At 42.1% G+C, this 18,614-nt stretch overlaps 1 protein-coding gene across 6 annotated transcripts in view; it reads right to left on the reverse strand.

Moving 5' to 3' along the window:
- The window catches only part of KIAA0319 (KIAA0319 ortholog), a 64,386-nt gene that overhangs the window by 39,359 nt on the left and 6,413 nt on the right, over positions 1-18,614 (reverse strand). For all 6 annotated transcript variants that reach the window (XM_075745182.1, XM_075745178.1, XM_075745180.1 and 3 more), the window contains exons 2-3: positions 12,407-12,565; positions 2,766-3,538 (exon numbers count right to left, since the gene is read on the reverse strand). In XM_075745182.1, the coding sequence (XP_075601297.1) occupies positions 2,766-3,538; positions 12,407-12,455 (822 nt within the window). In that variant the 5' untranslated portion in view covers positions 12,456-12,565. The remainder of the gene's footprint in view (positions 1-2,765; positions 3,539-12,406; positions 12,566-18,614) is intronic.

Below are 18,614 nucleotides of genomic sequence, written 5' to 3' on the forward strand. Positions count from 1 at the left end.
GGTGGAGACTGTGCTGGTTTTGGCTGGGATAGAGATAATTTTCTTCACAGTAGCAGGTATGGGGCTATGGTTTGGATTTGTGCTGAAAACAGTGTTGATAACACAGGGATGGTTTCGTTACTGCTGAGCAGTGCCCACACAGAGCCAAGGCCTGTGCTGCTTCTCACACCACCCCACCAGTGAGTGGGCTGGGGGTGCACAAGGAGTTGGGACGGGACACAGCTGGGACAGCTGACCCCAACTGACCAAAGGGATATTCCATATCACATGACATCATGCTCAGCAAATAAATCTTGAGGAAGAAGGAGGATGGGGAGGATGTTCAGAGCGATGGCGTTTGTCTTCCCAAGTAACCGTTACGTGTGATGGAGCCCTGCTTTCCTGGGGATGGCTGAGCACCTGCCTGCCAATGGGAAGTGGTGAATGAATTCCTTGTTTTGCTTTGCTTGCGTGCACGGCTTTTGCTTCATCCATTAAACAGTCTTTATCTCAACCCACGAGTTTTCTTACTTCTACCGTTCCGATTATCACCCCCATCCCACCACGGGAGTGAGAGACTGGCTGTGCAGTGCTTAGTTGCTGACTGGGGTTAAACCACAACAGGACAGTGTACTTTGGTATCATACTTTTCGTATGTACATTTATACGCACTTTTTGCATACTAATAGAAAAAACCAAATAGTCTCTATCCCTTTCACCTAAACTCCCATGTTAATTTATGCTCATTTCAAGGTCTGCATGGTAGATACTTGTTTTAAAACAAGTCTTCTGTGAACTCTGCTTGCAGAAGCAGTACTCACTTTTCAACATGCAACAGCACTTTACCCGGTATCAAATATTCTTCCATACGCATGGAGACAAGTTCTAATCTCTTCTCGTTTGTGGCAATACACTCCATATCACTTGGTCAATCATAAAAATCACAGGCTATCTCGAGCCTGGAGGTGGTGATCCTTGACAAGCAACCAGCTTTCATGGTCCCCATTAACAACAGGCCAAAGGCTGCTCTCCTGATGCCCATGGCCATGACCTTGCTTTTTGACTTATTCTCACCCCCTCTAAGGAGTCTGAACTCCACCACCTCATGGCCACATCCCTGACCAGTCCCTCCTTGCCTGCAAGGTCCAGCAGAGCCTCTCTCCTTGTCAGCTCCGCAATCACCTCTGTCAAGAAGTTACCATCAACGCACTCCAAAAACCTCCTGCACTGCTTGTGCCCTGCTCTCTTGCCTTCCCAATAGGTATCAGGGTGGCTTAAATCCCTCATAAGGACAAAGAGCTGTGAATATGAGGCTCCTCCTAGTTGCCTGAAAGCTTTATCTACTTCTTCCTGACCAGGCAGTCTGGAGCAGACACGCACCCTAATGTTGCCCACAACAGTTGGCTTGCCAGCCCTGCCCCATAAAGCTCTTTCCTAGCTCACTGCCATCTCTAGGCGGAGCTCCTAGGCCTCCCCCTACCACCTGCTGAAAGAGTGCACCACCCTCCCTGATCATAAGCCAACTAGGGCAAAAGCCCAAAGCACCCTTTGATCAAGAACAGCTGACAGAGCTTTGAGAAGCTGCTAGAGGCCCCCACTTCTGCTAGCTGTCCTCTCCCAGCTGCAGCAACCACTCATGTTCCTCACAGCACTCCCAGAGCACCCCAAGAATACCAGAAATTTACAGAATATCTAGAAGATCTCAAAGCCGAGTCCAGAAACTGCCACACCTCTAGGCTCCAATGGCATCCAAGTTAGCATGTGTCTTAAGACTTGCTGTTCACACATACTTTTGCTATTTCAGTCATGCCCTCCAAGAACCTCAGCTGTCACAGATTTCATGCAACTTTATTATTTACATGTATTTTACTTCCCTATAGTAATGGAAAGAAATTATTTTTACAGCAAGAGGTAGGTAGATGCTGGTCACAAAATCTGGTGAAATTGAGAGCATCCAGCTAACGTTGCTTAATTTCCTCTTCCCTTTAGCAGGGGTGTGTGTCAAACCCAGTAAATGTTGACTTTACAGCCTGTTTCAGCTTTCCCACTGATCCCACCTTGTTCTTAAGGAACCAGAGCCCCTTTAGTCCCGACTGATCAAACTGGCTGACATAAATAGAGAACAGGTGCATCTTACTCAAGTATCTAAATTAGGTTTTAAGTATTTAACTTATTTTTCTTATTGCCAGACTTAAGAAAAGGATTCTGAGGAAAAAAACCCACCACCTTATCCACTTTAATCTGCTGTACATCGTGGCCCAAACCTACCATGGTCCCCCCTTATGTACCTTGTCTCTCTCATATGTTTTAAAAGCATTACAAAAGGTATTTACTCAGCACCGTTACATTTGTACCACCACTATGCACTAACAACATGAAACCCATAGAACAGGCTTTATTTTATTGATGGAGGACCTTATGTTTACTGGTCTTGGCCTTCAGATACTAGAGGGTCCGCCCTAATGAGTTGCCAATGGTCAGAATGGAAGAATACAACACTCCTATTACACCAGGTCCAAGCCCTGGTGTACACTTCCAAGGAAACCCCACAGTGTCCCAAAAGGAGGTCTGCTCCTTATCATCTGATAGAAGAGAGTCCTTTAGTGATTCATCTGCCTATTAAGACAATACTCTCCCCTTCAGCCTTTTCTACACTGTAATAGGACTACAAGTCATTTGAGTGTTAAGGTTACATTACAAAGCAATAATCTAATTTGATTTGAAAACAAAAACAATTTCAAAGCAGCCTCACCGTACTCTGCCTGCTTCCTGAGGGGCACACATACCTCTTTTTGCAAAGCATCATCAGGTTGTGCAAGGAGTTGAACAGCTGCTTCACTTTCAGATGTCTTCCTGGGGAATGGCGTAATCTCTGGCAGAGATGATAACCTCTCTATAGAGTGTTCAGTGACAAAGCTCAATTCAGAGCCATTTTTATTCAGAAGGCTTTCCACCTTCCCAGCCTCCCCTTTCTTTTCAGCAAAGTCTTCCTGGTTATCTCCACCATCACCCACTGAAGAGTTGAAGCTGTTTTCACTTGCTACCATCAGGCCCCAGTCAGCATAATCTGTGCTCTCCTTCTGCTCATGTTTGATGCTGACCTGAAAGGGGTCTTGCTCCAACTCTTTATAATCATCGATGTATTCAGGTATCTCCTCAAGGCTGGGATCTTTGCCAAGCAGAGACAGCTCTTTCAGGCTACTCACTTCATCAGACGGCTCATTCTGGAGTCCCACAGAGTGGACCATGCTTGGGATCACTTGCCCAAATCCTAGCAGCGAGGCTGGCCTCTGAGAAGGCCTCAGCACAAAAGTAAGATAGGACTTTACAGTTTCAATTTTTTTTGGTTCACAATTCTCTTTGTGTTGGCAGTTCACGATGTAACAGCGTCGTTCAAACATCCAGGACAAGTCACAACCAGAGAGGTCACAACATGCTGCAATGCAGTCGGACACTGACATAGCATGAGGAACTCGCATAATTTTAGTGGTTTCTAAGTTGGGAGATATGACTGCACCTGAGTATGTGGCTCCTTCTCGGCACTGCTCACAAGTGGAACCTGAAACAACACCACCAACATAAGGTACAACACTACAACCAAGCCATAATAAAGTTTAATGTCACCAAAAATGGCTTATTACAGGAGACAAAAACAGGCGGTACCTTGCTTAAACAAACTCATTTTCTTTCACTAACATCACCACTATTTTTTCAACATGCCCCTTTTCAGTAGTATTTATACTTTAGAGGATTTTCCAGTGTGGGATCTTGATACGTTTTGCAAAGTACCTCTTACTCCTTTGCTACAAATACATAAAGAGATTAAAGTAAGTTGCCAATGCTTAAGAACAGAGTAAGGAATATGAAAAAAATCATGGGGCACCTCCATTACCTCCACAGCATAGTCAGCAAAACATGTTTTAAAACAAAGCTCAAATAAGATGCTGGAACATGGCATTGTTCCATTTGAGGGAGAAGGCAGCAAAAATCTACAAAGGAGAAACATTTGCCATCTCACTTGAACTTCATGAAGAGTCCCTCACATCAACGTAATTGCTGGGCTTAATATAAAAGCTGGATCAAATTCCCAAACTTCTGCTGCTTTAACCACTAGTTCATGTGAAATCCCAAGAGCTTGCTGCAGAAGCATCTTTCCCTCCTTTGCAGTGAAGCTGTAATCTTTTAGTATGACATTAGAATTATTTTCATAGCACATCACAGACTGAGTGCAAAGTGTTTAAATCAAGCATGAATCAACATAGTGTATGTGTCAGGTAATTTTTAACATCTTTTCTAGGTGGTTTTTTTTCCCTTGTTATAGGTTATAACTGCTCTTCAGAAGTCCCCTCTCCAAAATGCAACTTGAAAAACCTGATCATGCTTCAAAAAACAGTCAAGTAAAACCAGGACATTCTTTTTAACAGGCTTTTCAACTAGACTTGCTAACTCAACCAATGAAAACAGTATGTCACCGCTGCGGAGCTAACACAGTAATGGAAGACAAAGTTGACTCTGCCTGCCTCGCACGTCATTAACAAAGCTTTGAGTTCTGGCAGCAGAAACCTCATTATTCACGAGAGCACGTGCCAAGATAAAAAGAAGGTAGCTTGACTAATAGATTTCAGCTCAAACCTGTTGAGCTGATGGGCAGGAAAAATAAAATCAAAGAGCAGGAACAGGCCAGCAATAGGGGCTTGGTCTGACCATGACTCAGAGCCTTGGAGATGCAAAGATTTTCCTATGCATGTAGTGTGTCGAACCACCACACTACAGGTCCCACCACACCTTCTGGGTTGAACTGCAGAACACAATACATGATCTGGATACAGCTACTGAAATACCTGTGGGGCATCATACTGCCTGGAATCAATGTACAGCTTGCAAAGTAGGTTAAGTTCAATGCAAAAACCCCAAACCAAAACAAAGCAATTGCACAACACACTGAGGGATAGAGAAGACAAGACTTTATGACTGTTTTGCAGAGCTGGCTATTTGGGGTAAGGAAAAACATGAAACAAAACCACTTTTTTTTTTAAAAAAAGATCAATGACTTGCAAATAGGTATAGCTGAATAGGAAGCTGCCAAAAAGGATAAACAGCTTCAAGTACCATTTTTCTTACTCCAGCTACCCCTTCACACAGAGCTAGGATGCTGTTTTCTCTTCCACCTTACACTTTCAGTGAAAGAAAAAAAATCTCTCCAGGGGAACATGAATTTAAAACAATCTATCCTGTTCTAACATAGCCCAGACATGACGTGTCTTTATCTGTACCCAGGAGATGCTCTGGATTTCTGCATTTTTTTCTTTCACATTCTATGTAATTCATTCCTCTACATTCCCTTCACCTCCAAGAACTTAAAACCCTGGCAGAGACTCACAAGTCTAAGTTGTCTGCACAACTTCGGACAGGGGAGCTAGCAGAGCTCTGGGTTAAAATGCAGTATAGGAGTCAGGCAGCCCATTTAACCATTCTGTCCTTTTTCAACCTTTCAAATTAGTTAATGCTGTAAGTCAGCAGGGAGATGAGAAACAGGCCTTTAATAGGGTAAAACAGAAACATGACTCTGTGTGAATGTGCAATATTAGGTCAGTAGCAAATCACTGCAATTAATGCTTTAGGAACAGCACTATTAAGGTGGGTCAAAAAACTCCTTTGAGGGTCATCTTCATCCCTTCCCTTCTCTACCTCATCCCTCAAGGAGAAAGTGACGAACCTGTTAAAATAAATTTGAAAGTTTCATTATTTATTCGTTCACAAAAGAATGACCAACAATTCTTGTCTTAGAGAAAGACTTACACAATTGGAATAATCCAAACCTGAGCCCAGACTTCAAGTCCTTACTCAGCCCGATGTCAAAGCAGGCTTCAACTCTCTGCCACTTTCAGTTTGATACATCAGCTATTACACTGCAGCGTCAACCTCTCACAAAATTAATGGTGTTTCATTACCCATAGAGAGAAACAAGTCCAGCGTATTCCTAAGATAATGCATGACTTTGAACCTAAATCTCCCAAGCAAGCATCCTAGCCACAGACCTTAGCTACCCCCTTTTTCAAGGCCAGTTACCCCTGGCCTTGGTTTCATCCTGATAAGAAATGGAAAAAAACATTAAGTTTCAGAGTTTCTGTACAATGGGAGAATTATTTTCCCACCAACTCTAAATTAAATCTAACAGTGTCATCCAAATATCAAAGTAATCAAAGTTCCATCTCTGGCTTCAGCTAGAGTTACATCTGAGTTAAACTCATGCAGTAGGTGGGCAAGAATGGATGAGTTTAGCAGGTTATTTCAGTCTGACACTAAGTCTACTCAGAGTGAACTTAATCTGATCTCTAATTTCACATTCTCCTTCACCCCATCAAATCTCCAGGCTGCAATGGGCTCAAGTAAGAAATAGTGAGGTCTCTTATTGACAGAAAATTTACTGAAAGTGTGCCACATGAAAGGTCACTAGTAACATTTATGTCTGCTAAACCACTACCTGCTGTCTGAGGTTGTAGCACAGCTGTCTTCCTTTAGTTAACTGAACTCAGAAATTAAAGGACTGTTCTACTCTGACTAGTAATGGCAAAAAAATAGCATCACACAATTCTGCTTATTGTTTCAGAAGTACTCATTCAGGTCACCAAGACAAAGGCTGCTTCCCTTTATCCTGAGCCCTGAAAGCCTTCTGGTGCCTGGGCCATCAAGAGCCTAAAAGTTCTGTAAGCCAAGTGTTCCCCTTCCTTTTAGCTGTACCTTGTTATGTCTACCACAGGACAACACTGACACATCCAGAGACCTAGTCAGACGAGCCGGTTACCCTAAAAAAACTCCATACCCCCCATCAAAACCCTAATAAACAGTCACACTGTGGAATATAGCTTCATTTTAAAAAAATTTCTTCCTTTAGCGAGGAAACACCCTTCTTTGAGTTGCCACTCTTTCACATCTTGGTGCCTGAGTCCACTGATGGCAAGGGCCCAGCAGGAACACAGCTGTTCCTCCATCGGAGCTGGCTGGAGACCTTTCCTCGACTGGACATGGAGACTAACTGCAAAACCTAACAGATGCTTTCCTCCCTCTTTGGCAGGCCCACACAACCATGAGCACTTCAATGACTTGGAGGCAAATATTCTTTAGTCAGTAAGCAGTAAACTGTGACAGTATACTAACACTGGGTTCATCATGGATAATTATGCCAGTCTGAAACCCTGCAAGAACAGAACTATCCACTTGTGAGCTGGTCTATTTGTTTTCCCTAGCAGCAAGCACTACAACAAGAAGCAGAAAGGGGCAAGAGGGAATGTGTAAATAGAGAAGAGCTCAGATTCAGTCCTTGCACCAAGAAAAGTCACATTTGACCAGAATCACCTTCCATTACTTTCTTGCTGGCAGCACAGGACTGAGAGCTCATGTGGCACACTCTTCTCATGGACTGAAAGCCTCTGAACTATGTGAGCATGGAAGGTCCTACAGCAGTTTCCTACAGGAAGAGTACAACTGTCTCTGCTTTCTTGATGTCTACTCCCTCCACTCTCTTTAAGCATCAAACTAGTTCCATTCTATTTTTAGGGTTAATTTTTTTTTTTTTTTAATCTATCCAAGTAACTTGTACCTCATTTTGGTAAATTTTGAGAGGAAAGATGCTGTATTAGTAAGAAATAAGTTTTGGTTTTCCTGCCACCATAACAACACATTGAAACCATTTTGATAAGCTTCTGGAAGCAAAATAAAAATAACTTTTTTTTTTTTAATTGCAGTCACCCAAGAGGAGAACTTGAACTCCGATTTTTAATCTAGAGCCAATTACCATAGCAGAGTTATAAACTCTTAAAAAGCACGCTTTAAATCATAAATGCTGAAAAAGGTTTATACTCCAGCAGCTTTAGTAAGGGCCTATAGAAAGTACTGTCCTGAAACCCAGAAAAGCCGTATTACTGAGAACTTCATCAACATTTGCTATGTCACTGCATCAGTTCCTCTAGCAACAGCTAACATCTTGCTACACCATGAATGTGTTTCATTCTTTTTCTACAGGCTGCTTTTAGGTTATTTGGTGTTTCCTCTTCCTTTCCCTGAAATCTCACAGGTCTTTAAACAGGGATACATACAGGATACCAAAGTGCTCTTTTGGGCCTCAGTAAGGATGCTGACTGCAGATTAAGCACTGCAAGGGGAGAAAAAAGAGAACAAATAGATTAAAAAAATGCTCAGTTATGTAAAAGCAAATCCTTACACAAAACTAAGCCAATAGTATTCTAGTTACATCTACAAACAACGAGCTACAAAGCTTTTGTGGCCATTACAGTAGCCTTCATGACGTTTATCATTCACTTCCCCTGTCCAGGATCTATCAAAGCTCCCTAATTAGTTCAGAGGGCCTGATGGTCCTCTCCAAGTATTGTTTTCATTCCATGAATTGTTATCATCCCTGTTTGTCACTAATAAATCAATGCTATTTAAAGAGGGGAAAAAGAAAAAAGAAAAACCCACACCTAAAGAACACTTAAGAACACTTTCCCTCCCCCCCCACCTTTTTTTTTTTTTTTTAAACCAGGCTGTGGATACGCTCACAATCCAAGTGTGCCCAAACCACAGACCGCATTTGGCCCGTCAAAAAGATTCATTCAACCTACAGCCCATTATCCCCTTAATTTAGACATGAGCATCTAAGCACACTGAATCACTCAACAGACAGCTTGTTTGTCCCATCAGTGACACTGGATATTTGCAGTTGGGGACTAAAAGGGTAGATGTGTGGGTGCAGCCATTACATCCCTCCACTAGGAAACACCAGATCAATTCCAACAGAGACACGGACAATGTGAACTAACCTGGCATACTGCATAACTCACTATAATCTCAGAGATCATAATCAGGCACTACACCACCTTATCTCTCAGGAAAAACCTGCGTGAACCAGAACACATTACTAGAACACCTAGCCAGAGCAGTATAAGTAACAAAGAATGCACTGGGACCCCAGGCTACTGGTTCCACTGTCATTTCAAAGGCATACCTACATCTTAAAGTGTCCTTTGACACTCCTGGCCTGTGTTTCACATGTTAGATACATGGGAAGAAAAGGCATTCATCTTATTCTTCAAAGTCCAAGAAAGCAGTAGTGAAATGTGTTGAAAATTGATGGCTTGTAATGTACTTGGCAACACTCTCCTCTAGAGTAAAGAAAGGGATAGTGGTGATGTCTAGCAAAGACTCTGGGTCATGTAATGTATGGCTGGGCTGTGTGGAGTTAAGAACAGGAGACTAAACTGCATAGCACCTGCAACTGCAATTACCTGCCAATCCATCTTTGCATATTTGTTAGAGTGGCTAATCTTAGAAAAAGCACCACAGTATGAATACACAGTACGAGAAAACCGAGTCAGCCATGAGAACGCTATTATATTTGCAGAAATGCATTTCAATAACAGTATTTTGCAAGGTCTGCCTCAAATGCCAGATCAGAATAATCCGCTCAAGATGAGAGCTAGACTGAATTGATTCCAAGGTGTTGGATTTCTAGTTACAAAGTAAACAAAGTCAAAAAAGTTTCTGTGGTGCAAAGCAGTATCTTTTATCTCTCACAGGAAAACCAAAACCATTTTTGGATGCATTAGCATGAAAATATTGATTTTTATTAACAGCCAGAATAACTTAAATCTATTTCAATATAAGCTGATTTCATCAATGAATGGATATAAACCAGTGAAACGAGACTGGCATTATAAGGAATGCCTATGTGGAGAAATCAGGAGCTGCATCCACAGGTTTGGAAAGTCAATCAAATCGCATGAAACACTGAGTGACAGAGACATGGTGCATGGTATACATGGTACACACTACCTACTTCCACATCCACCTCAAGTCTCCCGAGAGGCACAAACATTAGCCAGTGGTAAATACCTGTATCCATTAGGTGATCTGCCTACTCTTCTAGCTTTGTTTTTCATTGTATTTGGCTTATGTAGCAAGGTTTTGGTAGTTGCGGGGTGGGGGAAAATGGACTACAGGTGTGGCTTCTGTGCAAAGTCACCTGATGACCCCATGTCAGACAGCCAGTTCCAAGAGGAACCCACTGCTGGCCAAAGCTGAGGCAATTAATGGCATTGGTAGCACCTCTGTGATAACATATTTAAGAAGGGGTAAAAAACACTGCACGACAGCAGCAGCCAGGAGAGGAGTGAGAAGATGCAAGAGAAACAACCATGCAGACACTCAGGTCAGTGCAGAAGGAGGGGGAGGAGGTGCTCCAGGCACTAGAGCAGAGATTCCCCTGCAGCCAGTGGTGAAAACCATGGTGAAGCAGGTTGTCCTTCTGCAGTCCATGGAGGTTAATGGTGGAGCAGATATCCACCTGCAGCCAGTAGAGGATCCCATGCCAAAGTAGGTGGATGAGCCCTGAATGAAGCTGTGGCCCTATGGAGAGTCACGCTGGGGCAGCCTCCTGGCACGAACTGTGGAGAGGAGCCCACACAGAAGCACATTTTCTGGCAGGACCTGTGACCCCATTGGGGATCCACGCTGGAGCAGTCTGTTCCTGAAGGACTGCACCCATGGAAAGGCCAAGGCTAACTCACCACATTCATGAAAAGCAGTCAAACAGTATTAGCCAAAAGCCATCACACACAAAATAAGAAAACAAACGTCATCTAAATGGGAGAGAGTAGCTCACCTCAATTTCTTTTGACAAACCAGAGCATATTCTTCAATATCCTTCTGAAGATACTCACTAGTGAGCCCAATTCTCTATTCTCTCAATGATGCAATGTCAAGCCTTTCTTATACTAAGTCTGCCTTCTCATCTTAAGTTAAAACAAGTGGTAAGAAAACTTTTTTTGAAGAAGAAGAAGTAGCCTTTAAAAGTACAAGCTCATGTGCAGAGAAAAAACGCAAAATTAACATCTAGCAACTTTCTGAGCCTGAGTCAATTCATCTTAAAGCTTGCTCAAAAAATAAGTCCTTTTGACTTAAAGGTGAGCATCCACTGATGTATTTCAGCAAACAGATCCTGAAAATCAGCAAGTACCTTCCAGTTTAGTTAGAGTTAATATTAACTGGATGGAAAATACTGCAAATCACTGAGATGGAAATAAATTAATACTAAAATTTATGCTAAAATAATATGCAATACTAGAATGTATTAGCCCCTAAACACTGTGTGCTGGTACTCAACATAAAGGGAAAGGCTTGGAATACAGCCAGCAGTCTAAGTGCAATGGTCTTGTTCTCAGATAAATCAAGAGAGAGTAGCAAAATTGCAACTAAAGAATAAAAACAAGAATTTACATATGCACATAGTGGATATTCTAGCCTGCTAGCAATTAACAGCATTATCAAAAGCATAAAACTGTGACATTCTCTACAGCCAAAATTCAGTGTTTGCTGCACATTATTGCCTTCTATTGAAGTTCACGTGTTTTTTTTCCTAAAGATGGACCCTACAGCAGGTACTCAGTATCTCATAGGACAGCATTTTACTTATTTACAAAAGGCATACTTATTGTTTACTACAGCAACAAAAACCTCAGCTCCACGTTTTCTTCAAAAAGCTTGGCATTATGAGATCCTCAGGGTGATCTTGAGGACTACTTCAAACCAGCTACAAGCACAGCTGTAGTTAATGCCTATCCTCCCCCTCATCCAACATTTCCAAATTCAGTAGTCAATTTAAGTCTTAGCACATTAGCAAGGCTCTCCCTCATTAAACAGCCAATCCTGTTTATACTACAGGAGACGAAAGCCAGATAACTGAGTATTATTTTCTCAATTCCTGCTAATATAGATATTGCTGGTATCTTCACAGCCAGATTTCAAACACTGTCTTTTAAAGAAATAAACCCCATGTTTCCATATATTGTTCTGTAGTTGCCATGTCAAAACTGCCTGCACCAGATTAAGTCTCCCTATGACACAGAGACAGTATTAAGAATTACTATCATTTTTCATTTGTCTGATTATGGAATTAATTTATCTATCTCTGTGGCTGAAGCAGAACCTTACAGGACTTTCCTGTGGTCTTTGAAAGGAAATACATGTCTATAGAGTGGATGATGAGGTGAGAAATGTAAACAAATGCATTTATGCTTCTCATAAATCAGAAGAAAAAAGGTAGCTTAGAAAACAAGCAACACATTATTCTTAAATTGCTGTCCTGCAACAGAAAGAGAACGAAAACTCTTTGAACTCTCCCACCATGCATCTCCCCTCAAACAGCCTTATTGAGAAACTGGCTCCAAACAACTACTCACAACTGCATTCCTGTGTTGCAATCAACTGGCAGTTATGAAGCTGTACCTTACAAGGAGTTTTTGCACTGAGAAGTCATGAGATTTCCCAGCTCTTACCTTATTCATATTTCACTCTCACCTGCATATACACTCCAGAAGCATTTGTTTCACTTGTTCTGTGTGATTCAGATACACGAGAAGTAAACTCCTACCTGTTATTGCCCATAGTAACAGGCAGAGAACACCAAGTCCAAATGCCATGATGCACCAGGAAGGCAGTGACAACTTTTCCAACCAGCTGCGTGGAAATTATGTGTCTTAATGTCGGCTTCCTCTAATATTGTTTAGTAGCCTTCTGTGGCCATGAAGCACTGCAACAGACAGCACAGGACAAAATAGGTCAGATGGGAGCACTAATTACAATGCCACAGTAAAAGCCAATAGACAGGTTAAATGCAGGCTTTATTATTACTTCCTGACTTCTTGATGGATGACACAGTAGATCAGGCAAGCTGAAGATTCAGAACAAATTACCTACCTGGAAATCTCATTTTCTGCAGATGCAAAAATGTCCCAGAAAGATTTGCATGCTTGGGTTCCTGTACCTCAAACCCCAAAAATATTCTGTCTGCAGTTATCCAGACCCTGGTTTTGCTCTGACTTTAAACAGAAACTAGCAGGTACCCTTAACTGAGGAATCACTGACAGTATTGTCCATGCTAAAATCCATGCAGTGTTAAGTCAGCTCTTGAAGCAGAGCTCAAGATATTCTCTCAGCTATGACGGTAATGCAAGCAGACACCTCTCAGGAATTTCTAAGAGGACATTCCTTGCCAGGACACTAAATTCTCCAAATACGACAGCGGAAGCAACAAATAGGTCTAGTAAGGAATAAACAGTTCAAAGCAACATTACTCAAGTCAGGATAAAAGTTTAGCCAAACTCCCAACTCCTCCCATATAAAGGATCCTAAGTAAATGCCAGTGCACTTTTTTTTTTTTTTTTTTTTTTTTGAGAATAGCCCTTCTCAAGGCAGAGCATCTCAGTCAGTTCCCTTTGATGTTCATTATCTGACTTAGGAAAGGTAATGACTTTCATATTTCAGCTACCTATATCTACATACGATAGAAATGCTGCTAAATGGCTGCTCTTGGCAGGTTCCTTACCACACATAATTTTATACGATGACAGACCATCTTACTTTTCTCCCTTGCAAAGGGAAGAAGGAAGTTACTAGACACGCTACTCTTGCTAAAGCTGACTGAACTAGAGTAGAAGCCCCAGGCAGCTCTCTGAGAAAGGATCTTTTACAGATGGCATGTCTGTAAAGCACAGGAGCAACTGGACCCTCATCTGCAACTTGTACATTTGTCAATCACCAATAAACCCCTACGTGGAAGAAGAAGAGACAGGCAAGGGCAACGTGCCCAGGTATCTCAGGGAATAAGGTGGGGTGAGTGACCACAGTTTTGGCAAAGCAAGCTGTGTATTTATCACAACACAAAGGGGACCAGAGGTTGGTCTTTGTTTTAGGCTACAGGTGTTGTTGAACACCTATCAATAGTTGAGTGGATCAACTGGTGGTGTAAATGTTCGTTCATTTAGATCATTTAAAGAGTGTGAATATCTCCCCAGCTAACCAGACTAGCATGGGGGAAGTAACTATGTGGCTCAATCCATTAGCATAAAAACTGAACAACTAACAAAAGAATTTTGAAGAGGGCAAAGGGCTTGAGCTGACTTCAACCCACTTGTCCCTTCCAAATGATGGGGGACACTCAGTGTCACAACAGCAAACTTACTATAGAGACCAGTAACAGAAATCCCATTGGTATTGCAATTGAACAGTAAATTGTCATTGCTATATATTTTGCTAAGTGTAATGTACATTTGCATTGTGATTTCAGTATATTTTCTCTTGCTCTGCTAAATCAGAAATCCTGTGTCACACCAAGTATCTCCAAATAAGTAAATGTGTTATTAAACATTACACCCTCCACACATGGGATATCTAAAAGAACCTGCTCAGAGTACTAGAATCTGACAACTTTTCCTCAAGTCTGTGGTGCAAACACTAACTCTGCTCAAGACAAACAAAATGACGACAAAACATCATTAAAGTAAGAAAAAAAGAAAAAAATTAGATTTAAAAACAAGTCCCAAGTACAAAAAGATAAGGTTTTGGGCAAGCTCCTTGCAAAACCAGGAAAGACTATTATTAACTTTCCAAAAGCTCTGATACCTGATTTAAAATGTAACTTTACTTCCATGAGCTTTGTTTTATCCAACATCAACAAAAGTCCCCTTCCTAAGGCAGCTGCAAAGTGCCCAGAACACTGAAGAGTAAGCTGGTCTCCCAATTTATTCATATGCTGCACAATTATAAAAATTATCTCTAATCACAAGAAATAACTGTCACCAAAAAAACCAAAACACACCACACAACAACATTACACTGCTTCTGGCATGACAGTATTTTGATATCCACAGTTAGATGTTCTCTCAGGAAGCAATTCCTGACTGAATTCACATAGCTGTGCTCCTCTGTACTGACTAGGACTAATCTAGTAAGGCTTCACCTTAGAAAGACTAACAAGTTGTCTAGATGCTTCCAGGCACTACTTCTATGATACAAACTCTTCAGCAACAGGGCCACTTTTTACTGTCTTGCATTCCCCTATTGCTCTTCTGTCCTTCCATCAACTATAAAGTTATCTGGTTTTGTAACAGAGAAAAAGCCCAAAAGTTCCTATTTTTTTTAAGCCAAATCATTCCAAATGTATCACTTAGAACACAGCCACTGCAGTGGCTGAGCCTGAGGCAGTGTCAGGGCACAGTATTATCAGCAAATGAACAGAAACGAGCATTTCAGCATAGGACAGGAGAGTGTTTAAGTCAGTCCTGAAATTCCCACAACATGGAACATCATCTTTTTATTTCACTGTAAAGGTGATGCAAATGAAATTGTTTCATTTTGGACTGAAATCAACCATGCGGACTCACACAATCAATCCACAGAATGGTTCAGGTTGGAAGGGACTTCTGGAGGTCATATCGTCTGCTCATGTCCAGACAGATCTGAGTATCTCCAGGGATGGAGACTCCACAACATCCGTGAGCAATCTGTACCAGTATCTGGTCACCGTCACAGTGAAAAAGTGTTTCCTGATGTTCAGAGGGAACCTCTTGTTTCAGTTTGTGCCCGTTGCTTCCTGGCCCATCACTGGGCGTCAGCAATCTTCTTTACGCCCTCCCTCCAGGTATTTATACACACTTAAGAATTCCCTCCAAGCCTTCTCCAGGCTGAACAGCCTCAGCTCACTCAGCCTTTCCTCACAGTAGAGATGCTCCAGTCCCTTAATCATCTTCAGTGGACTCTCTCCCATTGCTCCATATCTGTTCTGTGCTGGAGAGCCCAGAATTGGACGCAGGACCCCAGGACTGGCCTTACCAGTGCTGAGTAGAGGGGAAGGATCACCTCCCTAGACCTTCTATCAATGTTGCTCGCAATGCAGCCCAGGATATCATTAGCCTTCTTTGTGGCAAGGGCACAGTACTGGCTCATGGTCAACTTGATGTCCACCAGGACCCCTAAGTCATTTTCTGCCCATTTGCTTTACAGCTGGGTGGTCCCCAGCACGTACTGATATGTGGAGTTGTCGTTCTCCATGGGCACTTCCACTTGCTGAACTTCATGAGGTTTCTGTCAGCCCATTTCTCCAGCCTGCCGAGATCCCTCTGGATGGCAGCACAACCCTATGGCCACTCCTTCAAAGTGTGTGAGTGTGTGTCATCAGCAAACTTGCTGGTGGTACACTCTGCCCCATGACCCAGATCGTTAATGGAGATGTTGAACAGGACTGGATGCAGTACTGATCCCTGGGGTACACCGCTAGTTACCAGTCTCCAGCTAGACTTTGTGCCACTAACCATCACCCTCTGGGCACAGCCATTCAGCCAGTTTTCAGTCCACCTCACTGTCTGCTTACGCAGCCCTTACTTCAACAGCTTCACTACAAGGATGTTATGGGAACATGTCAAAAGCTTTACTGAAGTCAAGGTAGGCAATATCCACTGTTCTCCCCTCATCCACCAAACCAGACTTCAACAATGAAATGACTAAGGGGTTGGGCAAGCATGACTTTCCCTTGGTGAATTTATCCTGGCTCTCAGCTATGCAGGCAGTGACCTCCAGTTGAAAACAGATGACTTCTTAAGCCTTTCCAGCTGAATCCACTGACATACACCTGCCCATACTGATCATCTGTGCATTTATTCTAACACATTACCTCAGCAGACTGAGAGGAAAGGAAGATATTACAGTAATAAGAGCACAATTTCACACAGGGCCTTTTTCCTGTTTCTGTGGAAATCTCTCTAGATTTGGGAAAGTTGTTAGCCACCAAAAATTGTGATTTGCAGAAGAGCTTATTACTTAAACTCAAGGTCTCTGAGATGTTGTGCATTTGCTGTAACCTTCACTAATTCCCAGAAGCAGACAAATGGACCAGAAAGACTTTCAGTCCTTTACCCTAAGGAAAAATGCACCAGTCTCCATATCAGAACATCACGAGGTCAGAATTAACCCCAATCAGAAAGCAGAAAAATAATTTTATTTTATAGGTCTTTTTCCTCTGCAAGGCCAACTTCACAATCTCACTGCCACTAAAAGGAGACATGTAGCAGCTTGTATATCCTACAGAAGAGCTGACTGAGGACTCCAGCATGATTACTTCTAGCAACACTAAGAGATCATGCAAATGATCCAGATTTTTGCAGCATTGCCCTGAGTTGAGAAACCCAAGTACTTGGAGTAAACAGCTGTGTTTTGGTTTTTTTTTTTTTATTTATATTAAGAAAATATGAGTTACCAAAGCTGCAAAATGCCAGACTTCGAACTGCATCCACGATCTTCATAGAATACTTAGGGGGGACAGCATGTGAGGATACAGTGAATGCACAAAAGCAGCACTGTGTCCTCCCATGCTTCTTTGTGGCTGCACATGTATTGATGTTTAATTTCCACATAATAAAAGAGCTTGCGTTCACTGCAAAACTAGCTTGCATTTCCTGATATTAGGATCAAGCTCCGACACAAAGCACATGCAATCACAATTCAGTGCATAGCTTCTGATCCACCGATGAGAACATAACCACCAGAAACTGCGTGCTTTCTTAAATACTTAAGACGGTAAACACTGCTGCAGTGTATGCATGCAGTGCATGCATGCAGTGCTCCTTTCATCTTCCCCATAACACTGTACTATTCCCCACAAGTGCAAGTTTTATCACACAAACACAAGAGACATTAAAATTTAAGAAGGTGGCCAGCCATGAGATTCCAGCAGTTAAAAAACTTAGAAAGACCATGAGATTAATTTTCTAGCCAAATCTTTATCCTTCACTGATATCACAAAGCCTGTTATTTTTTGTAACAGGACGAGCAGGTAGCACTGCTGGTAATGACTTTGGATTTTCTTGGCTCTTAACAGTTCGAGTCTGACTTGCAGTCTTACCCAGATGACGGGTGGCAGCCTTGAGAAGTGTATATGTAAGTATGGTAAAAATATACACGTTATATATATATATTGCCTTACTCTGAAGGCCATTATGTTTTTCTGTTCCAGCTGACAGCTTTTGGTGGTGCTCTAGCCAACAGAAGAGGGAATTCTGAACTGACCCCTCAATACAAGCAGTTTGACTTTACAATCTTTTAAACACATGCGGTTGCTGACCAGGACAACAACATCTTTTCGGAGAAAACACATGAAGTACAACAGCTTTCCAAGGAAAAGGAATTGCCTGCATTCTCCCCCTCTCCTCCGCCCCAAATCTCACTCTGCATTTTGGTTCACCTGGACTTTAAGAACTATATTGCCACCTCCTACAAATAATTAGACCAGGGCTATAACAGTAAGAATGTGTACGGACTTTATTAGCTGCATCTGGGAATACATTCAAATCCTAGAGGTGCACAAACAGCAAACACAGCATAAGGCTGACTGATGCTACAAAAGGTGTGGCAGAACCCCTTCAAGCTAACAAAATCAGAGACAGGAACAAGTGGCACAGCCAGAGAGCAATGCCAGACAGCAGAAACCTCCAGGAGAGTGAGAAAAGCAAGCAGGGGCTTCTCACCTCCTCGCCCTTCTGGTCATTAACCTAGGCAACATGCCAAAAGAAACACTGAAACAGCATCTGAAACTCAAGCCACAGCTAAAGCAACACTCCTATTTTTGAACTGACATCATCTCTAACATAAAGCAAGATAGCTGAGTAAATGAGCACATTATCAATTTGGTGCTCCTGCAATTAATGAAAGTGTCTATATACATATACACACACACACGTTAACATGCCTATTAAAGATAATACAAGACAATCCTTCAGGAAATCCACCCCTCTTGAAGAATTCAAATT

This window comes from Balearica regulorum, chromosome 2, assembly GCF_011004875.1.
Source record: "Balearica regulorum gibbericeps isolate bBalReg1 chromosome 2, bBalReg1.pri, whole genome shotgun sequence".
NCBI classification, from domain to species: domain Eukaryota; kingdom Metazoa; phylum Chordata; class Aves; order Gruiformes; family Gruidae; genus Balearica; species Balearica regulorum.